At 51.7% G+C, this 17,058-nt stretch overlaps 1 protein-coding gene and 2 long non-coding RNA genes across 8 annotated transcripts in view; 2 read left to right on the forward strand and 1 right to left on the reverse strand.

Annotated features, from left to right (window-relative positions):
* Nucleotides 1-500, forward strand: part of LOC125162344 (uncharacterized) — a 26,899-nt gene extending 26,399 nt beyond the window's left edge. For both annotated transcript variants that reach the window (XR_007151002.1, XR_007151001.1), the window contains one exon: nt 68-500. This is a non-coding gene — a long non-coding RNA (uncharacterized LOC125162344). The remainder of the gene's footprint in view (nt 1-67) is intronic.
* Nucleotides 488-17,058, reverse strand: part of PLB1 (phospholipase B1) — a 143,479-nt gene continuing 126,908 nt past the window's right edge. For all 4 annotated transcript variants that reach the window (XM_047853240.1, XM_047853239.1, XM_047853238.1 and 1 more), the window contains 9 exons: nt 14,533-14,584; nt 13,494-13,574; nt 12,057-12,122; nt 11,431-11,525; nt 10,146-10,227; nt 8,912-9,016; nt 8,349-8,444; nt 2,308-2,382; nt 488-907 (listed from right to left, as the gene is read on the reverse strand). In XM_047853240.1, the coding sequence (XP_047709196.1) occupies nt 704-907; nt 2,308-2,382; nt 8,349-8,444; nt 8,912-9,016; nt 10,146-10,227; nt 11,431-11,525; nt 12,057-12,122; nt 13,494-13,574; nt 14,533-14,584 (856 nt within the window). In that variant the 3' untranslated portion in view covers nt 488-703. The remainder of the gene's footprint in view (nt 908-2,307; nt 2,383-8,348; nt 8,445-8,911; nt 9,017-10,145; nt 10,228-11,430; nt 11,526-12,056; nt 12,123-13,493; nt 13,575-14,532; nt 14,585-17,058) is intronic.
* LOC125162343 (uncharacterized) lies at nt 901-15,645 on the forward strand. 2 transcript variants are annotated; one of them, XR_007150999.1, is made up of 5 exons: nt 901-1,861; nt 2,049-2,165; nt 3,511-8,980; nt 10,188-10,330; nt 14,560-15,645. It is a non-coding gene; the product is annotated as an uncharacterized LOC125162343 (long non-coding RNA). The 2 variants fall into 2 exon arrangements; XR_007151000.1 differs by lacking the exons at nt 10,188-10,330; nt 14,560-15,645 and having other exon boundaries at nt 3,511-8,424; nt 8,761-9,523.

Consider the following 17,058-nt stretch of genomic DNA (forward strand, 5'->3'; position numbering starts at 1 on the left):
ATAAAGTATTTAAGTCCCAATCCTTTTTTTTTTTTTTTAAAGGCATTTCAAAATTTCTCTCTTCCAGATAATAACTCTCCCCAAGGAACTCTTCCTATCCTCAGAGGGATCAGGCACCTTTACCTACCAATACCCAGGAACAGAATTGTACCTTGTCATGAGCTTCTTGCTTTTTTGAAGGAGTTTGTCTTTTGAAGGAGTTGGTGGCACGCACACCCTTGCAAGTATCACTGTGCACTACATTGTCCTGGGTACAAAACAGGTGTAGAAAAGCTATGTGTTGGAGTGAATGGTGGCCAGCCAGCCCCACTATATTCTAGCCAGCACCTGGTGGCCAGCATTTTCCCCACCTTTTACATAGTGGGTTTGGTGACTGGCGATCTGTTAATGGGGTGCCAGGCTGGGCTCTGGCTGAGGCAGGACATGAAAGGCTCCAGCTCCCACACCTGCGTCGCACAATAGATGGAAAGCGAGAGCTGCAAGCAGGTTAACCCAAGAATAGAAGGACTTTGGCCTTTATTTAAATTAGGCAATTCCAGGAGCATAGGCTCCAGGCCCCAAGGAGTCGTGACTGTCCCTTTGGCTTCCTATGTCACCAGGTGACGAAGCAAATGCTCTCTGGTGGCCAAGGTGGCTGAGGTAGACGGCTGGTGAGGAGTGTGGCTGGGGAATTGGGGATGAGTGCATGCCCATGGCTGGAGGCCTAGAATCTCATAGTGTTGAGGCTCATTGGAGGATTTTCCCGCTGGCGACCTCCTATGGCTCTCCATGCCATCACCGCGCCGACACCAAGTGCAAGGCCACCTCCTGCCGCCACAGGCAAGGCCCAGGACAGCACCGTGGGGCCTGTTTCAGAATGGTTTTGGAGTAGCTGACTATTCCTCAGGGTGTGGAGGTAAGGGCTCTCCTGTGGAGGAAGAGAAGGTCAGGGGTTATGGGCCTCTGAAAACCATCTTTCTGCCCACCTTGGGCTCGCTTAGTCCCTAGCCCCGGGGGACAATCGTGCAATAACTTCGCACATTTTCTCTGCTCATCCTTCATCGACACTGTGCTCAAACCTCCTGAACGCGGGTGGGTGTCCAAAGTGGTCAATACCCAGCTATAACCTCCTTTTAGTTTCTCACCTGTATCTCTTTTCCCTGTCAACCTGATGCTGAGATTGGGAACTGATAGGCGACCAGAGGGAGAGAGTCCTGGGGGCTGCAGAGCCCCCACCTCTGTTTCTTCAAGGCTACCACTGGACAGCTGTCCCCATTCCCCCATCCTAGGAGTGCCCGTGAGCAGGGACGACAGTCAGTGTGGAAGGACAGCTGGTCCTGTGGTAGGTGTGAGACCCGAGCGTGAGAAGGGCCAGAAGAGGAGGTATTCAGGCCTGCCTCCTTGGATTCTCTCCTTCCTCTGTGCACAGGAGTGTGGAGCCCTGTGTAGGAGCTGAGAGAGTGCCGAGAACGTGACCACTCTCATGGTCTTGGCCAAGTTCAGAGACAATCACATCACAAAGGAGACTCAGTCCCAGTCTTTTGAGAAGTGTGAACAGAAAAGAGACGAACACGGATGCGTGCTGGAGGCAGCAGCCTTAGGGTGAGGGGACAGGAGAGTAGACCAGGGAGGGCAGCACCTGAGCCTTACAGGGTGTGGCTTTCTCCTGCAGGCAGAGATGGGGATGAGCCTCTGGGAGGAGCAGGTGGCAGAGTGAAAGCACAGACCTGGCAACTGTGGGGCTTGGCTGGGAAGCTGATCCTTTCTCCAGGAACATAGTGTGTCTAAGGCGATAGAGGAAGCTGGGTCTCCCCTCTGGATGCTCCAGTGGGACCAGGGAAAGGTTTCAAGCAGCCTTGACAAGACTAGAGTCACTTTCCAGGTAGGCTGTGTAGTGCCTGGCAGCGGTTACAGGAGGGCAGGGAAAGGAGGGGAGAGCTGGGGAACATGTTAGGAGCTTGGTCAGCCATCCTGGTGAGGGCAGTAAGGGAAGAAAGGATGTGCTGGGACGGGATGAAAAGGAATCTGCGCTCCACAGCAGACACGGTGTCTTACTTCTTTCTGCACAGCACCCCCTCCCCCACCAGTGCCCCTTCAACTGCCTCCCCTGAGTGCCTCTTCCATCGGACCTGCTGCTTTCCCCCACACCCCGAGGAGCTGTGAAGTTTCAGGGACAAGGAGGAGAGGTGAGAATGGAGAATGATGGCAGTTGCATGATGATAAAGCTCCCAGGGAACTCCTTTGAGCCTCTAGGTCTCAGGGACCCCTGCCCCCTAGGCATCTGTTTCACGCTGGATGGAACAGGCCGGATGTTAGGACATTACTCACAGGAGAGGGGCATTTGAGTTTGGTTCGGCTGTGGGTGAAGTTGTTGGAGGTTGTCTTATGGCCCACTGGCTCCAGCTGGAGAGAGAGAAAGGACACTGTGATTTCCTCTGAAGCTGAGTATCTCACACCTGATTCCCTCCCTCTGCAAGGGTGGGTTGACACCAGCAATAAACACAAGACCCACATCAGATCCCAGCTGCCCTGGCCAGAGCTGGACCTGACTTCTGATTCAGAAGGGGTGGATCAGAGTCCATCAGGCATGGTTGGGACCCTGAGCCTGTGTCCTGGATTTACCAAGGAGGACCCTGGGGCCCAGGAGAGACGGATCGGTCCTGCCATAGCCAGTGTGTGGAAAGGCCTGGCCCAGCCTCACCACCTCCTGCTTCCCTTCTGGGTGGCTGTGATCATAGACCCTCTGCAGTTTTAATTTTATAAAATGTTGATCATCCTATTAACCAACTTGAAGTGTGTGGGGCTAGTCAGTTTCAGAAAAACTTTGAAAACATACTGGTTACCGTGACGTCCTTACTATGTATACTTGGCTTGCCAACCTTAAGAAATCAAAGTTTCTCACTTGAGCTATGTTGTTTTTCACACAGATGTAGAGGTTTACCTGAAACCTCCCTGGAGCGATTGTTGTTCAGAGAGGTTCTGCCTAACACTTTGAATCCTGGGACCCTCTGAGGATGAGCTGGAAGCCACTCTATACCCCTTCCCGGCACCGTTAGCCTGTAGCCGCCCCATGCCATGGCCAGCACTGAGAAGTGCGCTCCCTCCTGTTTACACATCCTGACTGTGTAGCCTCTACCCTTAGAATCTGCTTCCCTGCCTGGTCCTGAGCCCCTCAGGTACTGCCCGTAGGGGAAGCGAAAGCACAAGATGCCAGCTAACCACCACACCTGGCCCGTGATCTTGCTTTCTGTTGTTTCTTTACACCTGTTCCTTCTCACGAGAAGGGTAGGGTCGGCTGCTCTGGTCCTGAGAGACACCGTGGTGACTGGCACAGCACAGTGGGAGCATCACCTGGGGCCTGGTTCTGCTGCTATTGCCATGCCGGCAGGCTCCTGGGCTGCTCTGAGGTCAGGGGTGGGGCACTAAACCCTGTCCCGACCACCCCGATTCGGTGGCTGTGAGCAGCAGCTGAGAAGATGAAATGAAAGCTCACTGAGGTGGTTTACATATGTATTGTTGCTACTTCCTTAGAGCTGAGGAAGCACAAACTTCTTGTAATGGAACCACCATCGAGGGACAGTATAGATACTCAAGGTCAGGTTGGCTGATTCCCGGACATTCCAGGAACCCAGGAACCGACTGGCACAGAGGAAGGTAACGATCACGTGGGGTCGATGACTGCATCTGTTTCTCCCTTTCTCCTGGCTCCTTGTCACCAGTGCCCAATGTACCTTCCAGCTGTCAGCCAGCTACCTTCACCGCTTGACTGAAGCTCTGGTCACGGTCACCTTGACCTCCAGCTCGCCAGATCCACTACTCACTTTTCTGTCTTCTTGACTTTTCAGCAACATTTGTCAAAGTTGGTGCTTCCCTCTTGAAACACTCTCCTGCCTGCGCTCCCAGAACAAGGTCCTCTTCTTTTCTCCTTCCTGCCTTCCCCACCCCCTCCTCCTCTGTCACTGGAGTCCAAAGTTGGAATGAGGGTCCAGGGGCCTGGTGGTTGGTCCACACTCTTTGGCAACTACTCTTCTCTAGGAGGCCTCACTCAGTCCATGGCCTCAAATACCCCCGCCCATTAACAACTCCCACATTTTGTTTTTTCTAAATTTCCGTTCCTGATCATGATTCACTCTTGCTTACCTGATGCCTCCAGGTGGATTTCTAGAAGGCACTTCACACTTCTTATGGCCAAAAGAGAACTTTTAATTTTTTTGCCCCTCAAGCCTATTTATTTCTTTCCACCACCTCAACCACCCACCCAATTGATTTTTTTCTTTATTCCTTGACCCCGAATAAAGGAGTCTTTTATTCCTTTTTGTTTTAAGTTTAAATTCTAGCATAATATTAGTTTCAGGTGTATAACAGTGATTCAACACGTCCCTACAACACCCGGGACTCGACACAGCAAGTGCACTCCTTGATCCCCATCACCTGTTTACCCATCCCACCCACCCCCCCTCTAGCCCTTCTTCTTTTTCTACCTCCCCCATCAGCTGGTCCAAAACCTATTCCAAATCTGACTCCTTTGCTCCTTCTCCACTGTCATCACCCTGGGCCCAGGCACCTTCGTCTCTCACCTGGGCTCCACTTCCTTCCCTCTAGTCCACTGCTATATGGCAGCCAAAGGGCACACCAGGTCTCGTGGCTCCCCTGTTGGAAGCCATCCAAGGACATGGCCCTGTTCTTGCTTACCTCTCTGACCTTGTTCACTTCCCTCCAGTTACACTGGCCTCCATGCTGCTCAGACACTTCAAACTCATTCCTGACTTCGGGCCCACACAGGTCTTATTTCCTCTGCCTGGAACACTCTGGCTCTAGACCTCTGCATGCCTGGCAGACTCTTGACATTCAGTTCTCAGTTCACATGTCACTCTTGGATGAGGCCTTCGCTCCCGCCATTATTCTGTCACAGTACCTACCCCCACCCTCTTTTAAAGCCCTGAATATGGTCAGAAATTCTTAATGATTTGTTGGTTTTTGTCTGTCCTTTGCCCAGGAGTGCAAGGATATTCCCTTCCCCAGCACCTGGAATAGTCCCCACTGCATAGTGATGCTCAATAAAGAGTAGATGAGGGACTGGGTGGGTGAACTGGAGTCACGGAGCCCTGAGTGGAGAAGCTCAGATGAGAAGGCCTGGGGCAGGGTGCAATGTTTGTTCTAGGGATTCAGAGAAGGCTTCCTCTAGGAGCGGGCATCTGAGTTGAGTGTTAAGGTGGCTATGAATTCGGAGAAGGTCGCAAGGGCAGCCCAAGATGTAAGGGAATGAGCAAGAGCAGACACACAGAGGCACCATGGGTGGTGCAGGAAACTACTCCTTCCCAGACAGCCCAACTGCCAGTCGGAGGGTGGCGGGAGTGACCACTAGAGAGGTCAATTGGGGCCAAGTCTCAGAAGGCCTGGGGTGCTATGCTGAGGGGCCTGGACTTTCTCCTTCAAGGAGGGGCAGGCCTTGGAAGCTTGGTCAGATTTTCATTTCCACAGATTCCTGTGGCTGCCCTGTGGCAAACAGATGGAAGGCAGTGGTTTGCAAACTCTGTACAATAATATCACTTGAGACCTTTTGGAACCTACAAAACCTGTGGGCTACACCAGACTAATCCAGAATTTCTGGGGATGAGGCCCAGGCACTAGTGGTTGTTTGTATTGTTTTTTCTTTAAATCAACTTTCTACCGAAGCTAACAGGAGGAGCAGTGCAGATCATAAATGAACAGCTGATAAATTGTGATCAGATGTACCCGTGTAACCGGCATCCAGATCAAGGTACGGGATACTGCCAGCACTCCAGAGCTCCCCTCCCCTCCAAAGACCGTACATTAATTTGCTTGTTTTTGAAATGTATGGACATAGTTGCGTGTCGTTGAACCTTATTTATTCGCTGTAAGGTATTCCATTGCATGAATGTGCCACATTTTGATTATCCATTCTATTGGTGGACATGGGGGGAGCTTCCTGCCTGGGGATTATGAACGGTGCTGCTGTGACTTTTCAGGTGAGCCCACGTGTACCTTTCTGTTGGGGATCTACATGGGGGTGGGGTCGCTGGGTCACAGGGAATCCAAATGCTCAGCCTTAGTGGATATGCCAAACTGGCTGCCAGTGTGAAAATCTCCCAGATTATTCTAACCTCTGGCCACAGCTGAGCTTTGCTGTTCTAACGGGGGTAAGCCCAGACACAGGGGCACCGGTTAGGAGGCTCACGTGGTCACCCGGCCCCTGGGCAGATGCAAATGTTAGCGGACAGCAAGATTTCTAGTGAAGAGGGAGCAGGCATCAGAAAAAAGAAGGAAAAACTGCTTGTAGGAAGAAAAAAAAAGGAAAACGGCCTCACGCTGCTGGTGCTTTTGGTGTTGGCTTTGCAAAGGTCGCTGGAGAAGGAGGCATAATCTGTTGCGAGAGGAGAGGCAGAAGATGAAATAGTGTAAAGTGTGTTTGTGGCCACAGTAGAGTGCCTGGCAAGCGTCAGCCAAAGCCTGCAGACACTATGTCATAGGACTGTCATTGTGAGACATGAATTCACTGGTTATATATGTGCTGATCCAGTTGGGAGCGGGGAGGCCGGGTGATGCTGTGGCCAGGGCACTAGGAGATAGATTAGACATGGTCTAATCTCGGCTTGGCCACGACCAGGCTGTGCGATCCTGGGCAAAATGCTTCGTATCCCTGTAGTCTAGTTAGAGCATTCTGGCTAGATGAACTGTTAAGATCTTTTCTGGTTCTAATGGACTATTACATATGTCACTCTAGAGGTGACAGCAGAAGATCTGAAAAGTTGGCACGATGTAATAACTTTATATCTGAGATGGTTTTGGATGAGAACACTGGACTGTATAATTCCCTAAATTATCTAGCACAGGGTAAGATACTCTCAGATGATTTCAGTCTTTAGTTTTTTAAAATTAGGGATATGGCCAGGACACTGGTGGCTGGGAGCCCCAGACAGTCTTGTAATGTTACTAATATGGCAGCATTCACCTTTTGTTTTCATATCTAATCCCCTCCCACTTGCCTTTATGTATAAAAGCCTCTCACCTGGGGGTACCTGGGTTCCTCAGTCAGTTGAGTATCTGACTCTTGATTTCTGCTCAGGTCATGATCTCACGGTTTGTGAGATTGAGCCCCGCGTCGGGCTCTGTGCTGACAGCATGGAGCCCACTTAGGACTCTCTCTCTCTCTTCCCCTCCCCTGCTCATGCCCTCTCAAAAATAAACATTAAAAACAAATCCTGTGGCTTTCCCCTGAGCTCTCAGGGGGATACATGGGACTGTGCACAGATACCCACTCTTTGGAGGGGATGTAAAAGGAATGAGGTCATGGGACTCAGCCGTGAAGGAGAACTGGACTTCAAAACCGCTCTCAGGAATTATGTTGTGCAAACTTTGATTAAAAAGATTACCGTGGAGGTTGGGTAGGAGGGAGCGCAAGGATGTTTTGACTGTAATTCCAACTCCTGGGCTGATAGACTGTGACGAAACCTTTAGCAGGGGGCAGATTATGGTGTCAACAGCAGGAAACAAAGGGAGAGGAAGGCTGAGCCTGATTAAGTAGGCCAAGGATGGAACGTGCTGGCATGCTGCTCAGGGGACGGCAGTGCTGGGCTTGCTGGCTAAGGAGGCAGGTGTGGGAATATTCGCGCCAGGGAATGCCGGCAGAGCCCCGGCCAGCCCCAACTGCAGTAAAAGTGGGAGTGTGGATGTGTTTAGTCACCATGGGAGAAACGGGAGAATGCAGGTTGGGGTGGGGATTGGGTTACCCGCTGAGCCAAGATCAAAAGAAGCCACTGGGTTGGAAAGGCATTTCATTTGCTCTGCGCCACAGGCTACAGCTATTGTGGTGACCGGTCCAGCTCTGTGCCGACACAGCTGATTGTAGAGGAGTGGCCAGCCATCAGAGGCAAGGCCCGGTGACCCTGTGGCCCCTCGGCTATATGTTCATTTCCTAAGGTCCCCATTAGCCCCATCAGAAAGGACTGGAGAGACAGGCTGGGTGGCTCTTTTCTTTGTGATGTTCCAGAAAACGATAACTGGGAATGTGTTGAGACTGGAGTCCTGGGGGCTGGCATTTATTGGATGCTAACGATTGTGTTTGGTGCTGCACACACGTTACCCTCAACAAGGTCACACGGTAAGGGGCTGAAGCTGCTATTTTCATCCTGTTTATCTGGTTACAAAATTAATCCCCCCCCCCCCCCCGCCAGCACTGGGAAATTGCTAAAATAATGGAATCTGTCAGGACAAATAAGGTATGCCGCCATTCTGAGCTTTGCGGAGAAAGGGGCTCCTTCCATCAGTAGGTCTTTGTTTTGGACAATGGTCAACATCCTTGGGCTGCCTCCTTTGACACACAGCCCACTAGGTGCTCGGCCACTCACCATGTTGTTCCAGAGCGCGATGGCCATCTCCGCGTGACCACGTTCTGAGAAGTGGAAACAGTCCTCGGAGAAGAAGGTGAGGTCAGCGCCCCCTCTCTGTGACCAAAGGCAAAGGGATTACCTTTCTGGGAAAAAGGTGCAGCTACCCACCCTTGCGGGCACCCTGGGCATCTTCCCTTTCAATTCTGCCAGTTGTCTCGGATACTGATGGACAAACTCCCCAGTTTTGGAACGTTTTAAAAGACCTAAATTCTAGCCACCCCCAGTCCATCCCTTTTCCTTTGGCATCCCTGCCCTAATAGTTGAAAAAAAAAAAAAAATAGGAAGCTTTCCCTTCTATCCCAATCTAGCAAATACCAGGGCCATGCCTGGGGAGCTTGGTCACTGCTGACATTCTCCCTTTCCTTCCAAGCACATCCAGGTTCCATTCAGACCAAAAGAAAAGGTAAACAGAAAAAGCAACTCCCTAGGAGCCCTCTTAGAAGTACATGGTCAGAAAAAGCTCAGGTACAGAAGGAAGTATATCGCCTAAGAATAGTCTCCCAGAATTGCCCGTGGCTTACGCTGTTCAGGGGGACAAGAGTGTTCTGGAAGAAAGGCTGCACGACCACTGCGAAATCTTCACGCTGCAGGTACTGGTGCCAGTATGACAACCTGGAGATGCCACTCTGGGGATGGGAGAGAGGTTCCTCAACCCTCCTGGCAGGACTGGGCAGATGGGTTCTAGTCCTGCCTTGCGCTGGCTGTGAGGGGCCAGCCCACCCTCACCCAACATGACTTCAGGGGATGCTCCAGTGCACGTGCAGGCATTCATCCTGCCTGTACCTGGGCATGGGCACCACCCGTTCTGTTCTGAAGTCTCTGAGGCTGGATTTGAGTCTCTGACCAGACTGCTTGGGCCAAAGACCTCCCCTGTTCTTGCTGCATGAAGATGTAGTACCACACGGAGCTCCACATCTAGTTCAAATGGGGAGCATTTCAACACTAGCTCCCCAAGATGCCTATAAACTTGGAGGATGAGTGTCCATGTAAAAGGGATAGATGGGCTTCTCTTCCAGAAGCTTTTAGGGGCACCTGGGGGGGCTCAACCGATTGAGCGTCTGACTTCGGCCCAGGTTGTGACCTCATGGCTCATGAGTTTGAGCCCTACAGCAGGCTCTGTGCTGTCAGGCTCCGTGCTGTGGATTCTGTGTCTCCCTCTCTCTCTGCCCCTCCCCAACTTGCACTCTTTCTCTTTCAAAAATAAACATTAAAAAAATTTAAAAAAAAAGCTTCTACTCCATCTGGAAAAAAGAGCCAGGATGTTAACAACAAAACAAACATGAGAACCAGATAGGGCTTTCAGGGTCGTCAGGCAGAGATACCTGGGGGGAAATTTAGTCGGGAAACTTCTTGGAAGAGGTGAGAAGACCTGTCCTGTGCACAAGATGGAGACGTAGAAGAAAGACGTGGGGTGGCATAGCAAGAGGGGACAGCAGGGGTGCACACAGAGTTGGGCATGGAGGGAAGCAGGGGTGGGCTAAAGCCCAACAGGGCGGTAGACACCTGCCCTGCCTCCTCTGGGTGAGAGATGATGTCTGGCACATGGCATCTACTCTGGTCACCAGGGCAGCAAGGCAGGAATCCTCCCAGCTTCCTCTGAGAGTTCTCCCTGCCCAACTTGGTGTTCTTTTCACCCGAGAAGGGTTTCAAGGCCTGTGATCTGCCTTTAGGGAGAGGCCTTGCTCTCAGCAAGCCCTGCTCTGGGAGTAGAAGGGGTTCCCAGCTGGGACAGGAGGAGGAGGGGTGCAGGTTCACCTGGAAGTTCCAGTTCATTTTCTTCAGTTCTTGCATCTCCAGAGAATTCTCCTGGGAACGTGTGAGGCAAGTGCAGTTGCTCCTGGGAGAGAAGGGGTCCTGTGGAGAGGTGCCTGGGTGGCTGACCCCCTCCCCCCACCAAGGGAAGAAGGCCTGGACCCTGTATTGCCTTGCATGGGAAGATGGTAATACACAGGTGCCCCTGCAACACAGCCTTGGGTGACTCCTGGACCCAGGTCACAGACTGGGCACTAGGGGTAGCAGGTGCTTGTTTAAAGAGAAGGTGGGAGAACTGGCACCCGATATCTGGGTCCCCTTGCCACCTGGCTGCTCCCGCCCAAGCCTGGGCTTCCTCCAGGGAAGGGCTGGAGGTTTGGAAAGACTGCCATCACCACCTTATCTCTCTCCATGTTCCGGAGGGCCCCAACTCTACCTCCGGCTGCTTAGCGCTTGCCCTCAGGGCTCCAGAGCGGGGAGCCTCTTAGGAAGCAGACCTGAAGATCCTGCAGGAGCTGTTCACCCCTCCTAGCTACTGCCTGTTCCACCCTGGCCGGTTCCCAAGAGGAATGGGAACCAGCCGGTCACCTTCCCAGCAAATCCATGGGACCCCCAGCTGGGACTCCTCAGCCCCCTGCAGAATCTCCTCTTCCATAGCAGCCTCCCAGGAAGTCTGGGTGACTCTCTGGCCTCAGAAGCTGACAACTTCCTGCCAGGGTCACAGCTGAGCTTTAATAAATTCCAGCCACCAACAGAAATTCATGTCTTGTACAGCATACCTTAGCTCTAAGCCTGGCTTTCAAGGATGTTCTAAAAGCTACCGCTTACTGAGCGCCTGCCCCACAGGGACCAAGCCTGTGACACACATTTCCTCTAGACCTCGCATTACAGGTGAAGAGGAGGCCCAGAGAGGTTATCTAGTTTGTGCAAGGTCCCACGGCTCCTACATGGCAGACCCAGGTCCAAGACAGGTGTCTTGGATGCCCATTGCTCCATATTTGAGAGGCAGCACAGGGCAATCACAGATGGTGCAGAGGCCTTAAGGATTATTGGTGTGTGTCTCACTTTACAGAAAAGCAAACTGGGGGTCCAGAGAAATAAAATGACTTGCACACAATAGGCATTCAACAGCGTAGAGGTATTTCTGAATGATCTTCCAAGCCCCTGGCTAATTGCCGATGTCTGCCTTCTGGATAGGCTCGCCTGCCTCTGCCCGCACTGGTCCATCTGTCGGCACCTGTGAGTCCCACCCTCCCCAGGTGCCCTCGCCCTGGGACTGTGTACTCACTGAGCGGACAGCGGCAGGTCGCATTTCCCACCTTGGCCCTGGTGCAGGCCAGCCAACTCCATGACCTCCACCACGTTGATGAAAGCCCTTGGAAGCTGTGGGGGAGCAGAGGGGGTGAGCTTCGTTAGTCCCCAGGCCGTTGTGGGGGATGCTGGTTACTACTGGAAGGAGCCTAGGGGGTCCTCTACAGTCTAACTTCCTCCTCCCCAATTTTACCAATGAAGAACCTGAGGAACAAAGAGGGCATGGGACTTGTATCATCTCAGTCTTCTTTAGTGGCCCACTTTATAGTGTGGGAAGCTGAGACAGCAATCACTGGCCTCAAGTCACATTGCTAGTAAGCCACAGTGCCTGGCCACAAACAGGCCGACTGGCTCCAGAGGCAAGCTCTTTGCCACCAAACGGTACAGTGTGATCCAGTTAGAATTTCCCTTTCAGGGGAGCTTTGTCCCTGCCTCCTTCCCCTTCCTTCCCCTCCAGGTGCCCTTATCTGCTCACAGCGGGGCTTTTCTCAGCACGTATCTCACTAAACACAGCTTGCCTAGATGTGCCCAGAGGTGATGCCCGGTGAGGGAGTAGATAGGTTGCTGGCGGGAGAGGAGAAACATACGGCTGCTCTTTCCTACCTCCTCATAGAAGATGTCCAGGGCCTGTTGGATGTGCCGAATGTACTCCCCAGCTGAGTGGGCCTCCTATGAAGAAAGAAGGGGGCTCTTGTCATCCCCTGGGTTCTGTGAGAGGATGATCATGGTCTGATGACTAGCACAGGAGGATCTGGGATGGTGGCAGAGGGTACAGAGGGGCTATAAAGGTACTAGACAGGCTAAGCCCAGTCCTTGTTGGCAAAGTCTTCCTTTGACCCCTAATAGACACCATGGACAATCCTGAGGGATCCCCACCCTGATCACAGTATCTCAAACCCAGAGGCAGATTCTGATAGCGCTGCCTACCCCCCCCAATTCTCCAGTCCCATCTGTCACCAGCGTCAGGCTTCTGAGCCACATCAGTACCATGATGACCACACTCTCTTCCCTTTGCGCTGTGGCCCATGCTGGCCCCATTGATTCTCCCTAACTTCTATCTTTTTGACTCACCTCAAGGGTTTCCTCCTCTGACCCTTCCTAGAACATGGTCTGAGTTAATCCTGGTGGTGGCCTCTAGGTCTTTCCCACAAAAAGATGCTTTCAGGACTACAAATCTGGCTTTGCAAGAGGGGCAGGTATTCTGGGGATAATAGAGGCATTTTTCTATACCGGGTGTCCACAGGCAGCTCTGGGGACTCTCTTGGCTTCCTGGACCCTGTTGAGTCCAGGATACAATGGCATTTAAACCCCCTGGTGATGGGTCACTTCCTCCTCTAGAGTCTAGTAAGGGAGAGAATTGAGAGGAAGAGGCTCAGAACAAACCCCTGGGTGGGGGAGGGTAATTCTTGTCCAGCCTTCAGTGGTTGGTCTCTCTGAGCCATGAGGAATGATAAATGCTTTCTCCCCCTGCCTGTGACTTCAAACATTCTACTCTAATGTCTCAGTTATGGCAGCTGCTCTTTTCTGGCCCACTAAATACAGGACATCCCCAACTTAGAACAAGTTGTATTTCAACAGTTACAGCTTCCCAAAGACTATAAGTCTGGACATATTTCCCCATAGAAACATCAGGAACAGGCTGGATTCTCAGGCTGGCTGGCTGAGGTTGGTTCACTTACGAGATCCTCGGGGCAGCAAGCCCTCCTACTAGGACCAGTTTAATTTTATCCAACCTTGTTTATGACATTGTTTCAGCTTCCCCCTGTGTACACACACATGCACGCACATAAAAGAAAAATCAAAAATGGGTAGGGATGCCAAGTAGGTGTTGGGGGAAGCTTGCCATGTACTCATTGTATACCCAAGAACAATATTTGTGTGAGAAAGAACAGTGTCTGAAGAGTGGGTGCATCTAGACACTTCTGGAATTGGGGAACCAATCAAGCTGCTGTCCCAGGGGCCACTCAGGAATGGGAAAGGCCGGGGTCTGCCTGGGAGAGCAGGCCAATGTGACTTCCACGGGGTTGAGCAGGGGCCTACCTGATTCTCACAGTAATGACACATGTCGTTGCTCCCAATGAAGAGTGTGATCAGCTTCCAGTCATTCTCTAGATCAATTTCCTGGGGGTGGGGGGGGGGGACAGGAAGCCCTCAGCTTAGGCTTTTGTTGTGCATATGCAGATGGCATTCACCAGGACAGACAGCAACCCCCCCACCCCCAACCATTGTCTTTCGCCCTCTTTGTATCCTGATGGAGAGAAGATGCCAACTGGAGCCTCCCTGACCTTCACCTTGGTTCCTGGCAAGGAGCTCCAGAGAGTGGATTCAGTGTGTGCACTTGTGTGCACTTGTGTGTATGTGTGTGTGCGCACACGCATGTGTCTGCTCACACAGGAGAGGATGACTATTTTTCCTTCGAGATCCTAAGCAAGCTGCAGTATATCACGAAGCAGGGTGTATTAACACACCCCTGAAATGTCATCTCAATGCCTTCAAAGGAGCAGAGGGCAAAAGATACAACTAGAAGCAAAAGCCCAGAGGCGCCTCTTGGGAGAGGGGGCTGGCGGGGACTGGAGGTGGGGTGGGGGCTGGGGAGGCCCTCGAGGAGCCTGCCTTCCGCTCAGCCACCACCATAACAGGAGTCCTGCCAGGCGCTGAACTTGGAATTCCAAGGCCTAAACACACAGAGCATTTAAAAGAGTGCCGTGAGAAGTTTCAGAGGGGCCGGGTGAGCGGGAAGGAGGAAGGATCGGAATGAGAAGCCTATTTTTAGAACCTGGGGTTTACATAATAGGGCTCTGCAAAGCCAACTCTTGGGTAAGGTGGGAAACTGCCAGAGGCCAAGGCCAGTTCTGCTACCTCCTGTGGTGGGCCTCAGGGGTGCGGGTGCCAGAGCCTGGGTCAGGAAAGGGCAGCAGAGGCCTTGGTGGTAAGGCCTGCTTCTCGTGGCTTGTCTGGCCCCTCTTAAAGACAAGCAGGGGCTGAAACGGTGCAGAGCGGGCTCTTTTAGGGCCGCTGCACCCCCCTACATAGCTGGAGACTAAGCACTTTGTAGGGGGGCCCAGGGTCCTGTACTCACAGGGTTGTTTTTCATTCGCTCCACCAGGTCCCGGGCCTGCGTCGGCATGTCCCTAGATGGGGAAGAGAAGGGAACCTTAGAGCCAGCTGGGAAGCAAAGGCTCAAGCCGTGGGATCCTGGCTTGGTGAGACAGGTGCTCCAAGAAGAGAAATGTTATATAAACTTGACTCCTTCAGAGTGTATCCAAAGGCTTTCGATTCTCAAGAAACCTCAACCTAGTACAAATCAAAGATGTGCCCCAGACCTCAGAGCCACATGGATCCGGACCCTGCCAGGGGCTAGCCTGGGTCCACCCACCGCCTCCTTCAGGCCTGGTCCTCCCTGGCCCCTGGCGGGGGGGGGGGGGGGGGGGGGGGGGGGGGGGAGGAATCTGGATCTGATCATCCCTTTCCCATAGAGATGGTCCCTTACATTCCACTGGGCTCTTTCACAGCGAGCTGAGCCTGTTCAGATCTTACTTGGCTGCCTGTTTTAAAAATAACCTCTTGTATATTTGAAAAAAGTCACAGCCTTAAATTATCCCTCTGCTTTCTCCTTTTCAAGCGTCATGACTCCTTAACCTTCACTTCTAAATCCCGCTTTCTATTCCTTTAATCCTTTTTTCTTCTCTGTTGTTGCTTTGGACTTCCATACCATCCCCTTGCTTTTTCCCTCTCCCAGTGCAAAAAGGATTGCAGGGGTGGGGGGGTGGGCAGGGAGACAAATCCGGAGTGGGTTACTTTCTCCCTTCCTCCCCCCGATGTCTGCCACGAATAAGGAAAATGAACACTCTGGGTACGAGCTGAGCATGTGGTTGGAACAGTACCCAGCAATAAGGAGGAGAGGACTGTGGACAGGCACGACGTGCATGCATCTCAAAACGACGGCGGATGGAAGTTAGACAAGAGTACCTCGTGTCAGATTCCATTCATATAACATTCCAGAAAATGAAAACTGATCTACAGTGACAGAAAGCAGGACAGAGGCTATCTGGGGCCCAGAGAGTGCGGTAGAGATCGGGAGGGAGAGCTGGATTACAAAGGGCACAGGGAAACCTCGGGGTGTGATGGGTGTTTATAATCTGGATTGCAGTGATGACTTCACAGCTATGCACATACGCCAGCCATGCTTATCAAATCGCATACTTTAAATATGTGCAGGGTACTGCGTGGCGGTTGTACTTCAATAAAGCTGGTTTTTAAAAACAGTGAAGCGTATGAAAAGTTATGTCAGCGAAGGGACACAGCCAGTGGAGGCTCCTGTGGAAGAAGTCATTAAAAGCGGTAACTGGTACGAGATGGGCGTTTTAAATCTTGGCCTGCCGCGATGAGCTGGGCACATGGCCAGGCACACCCAGAACCACCCCTCCCCTATTTCTCACTTCCACATCCAGGATGCTATCCCATACATTGTTGCTATTGATGCAATACATCGGAAAGCTAGAAAGCAAGCCTGTCTTGATTAAAGGGGACCACAGAAGTGTCTGTAACCTTTCAACAGGCTCAAGAGCCTGTTCAGATCTTAACGTGCCACCCTCTTGAGCATGAGCGAAGTTAGGAGTGCACGCTTCCTCCCTCTTTCCCAGCCATGTTCTTTATACCCTGCAGGCTCAGAGCAGACTCCCTCAGCCCCCGTGAGCCTTCTCTCCAAGTGCCTTTATCCACAACTTCTTTTCCTTTTCCAGTCCTGGCGTGAAGAGCCCCCACTCTGGGAGTTATGAGTCCGGGGTTCTCCTCCAGCTTTGCTACTAATCTGCTGTGTGAGCTCGCCCAAATTACTGAACAAGGCTAGGGTCTGATTTTTCCATCTTTTAAATGAGAAGTTGGACTCGATGAGTCCTGGGGTCCCCTCTGGGTCTGCACCTGCATGTGGGTATCTTTCTGACAGTTATTTCCTGTTTGTTTGGCCTCCTTAAGGAGACAGCAAGCTCTTTGTATAGGCAAAGAAGTCACCTTTTGATTTTTTTGTATCTTTTAGTAACTACCTTGGGGCTCCAGCCCCGTCCCGGGTTTCCATGATTTCTTGCTTATTGGTTGATGGAATGGGAAGTTGGACATTGAATACAACTTTGAAACTAAATATCCTAATATTGGCAAACGTTTTGGCGGGCCTACATATCCTACACTATACTCAATATTTTCCATGGGTTATTAATCTCATTTCATTCTTAGGACAATGCTGAGAAGTAATAAGGGAAAGGAGAGTAAGCCATTGACTTCAGTAAGCAAGGTTGGAAAGTTGGTCTAGGACTCTCCTTTATCTGCATTGTCATTTGGCACGGTGTTGGATTAGAATGAGCGCACCTCAAGAAAAAAGATAAATACCACAGCAGAGCAGTTATTATCCCAATTTATGGATGAGGAAATGAAGACTGAAGCACTAAGTGACTTGTCCAAGGTCTCGCAGCTAGCATTCTGGGAGCCGGGATCTGGACACAGATGGTCTGACCCCAGGTCTCATTATGCTAGTTGCTCTGCTGTGGTCTTTATCTTTTTCTTGAGGTGCGCTCATTCTAATCCAACATCGTGCCAAATGACCATGCAGGTA

The sequence above is a fragment of the Prionailurus viverrinus genome, chromosome A3 (genome assembly GCF_022837055.1).
Source record: "Prionailurus viverrinus isolate Anna chromosome A3, UM_Priviv_1.0, whole genome shotgun sequence".
Lineage (NCBI taxonomy): Eukaryota > Metazoa > Chordata > Mammalia > Carnivora > Felidae > Prionailurus > Prionailurus viverrinus.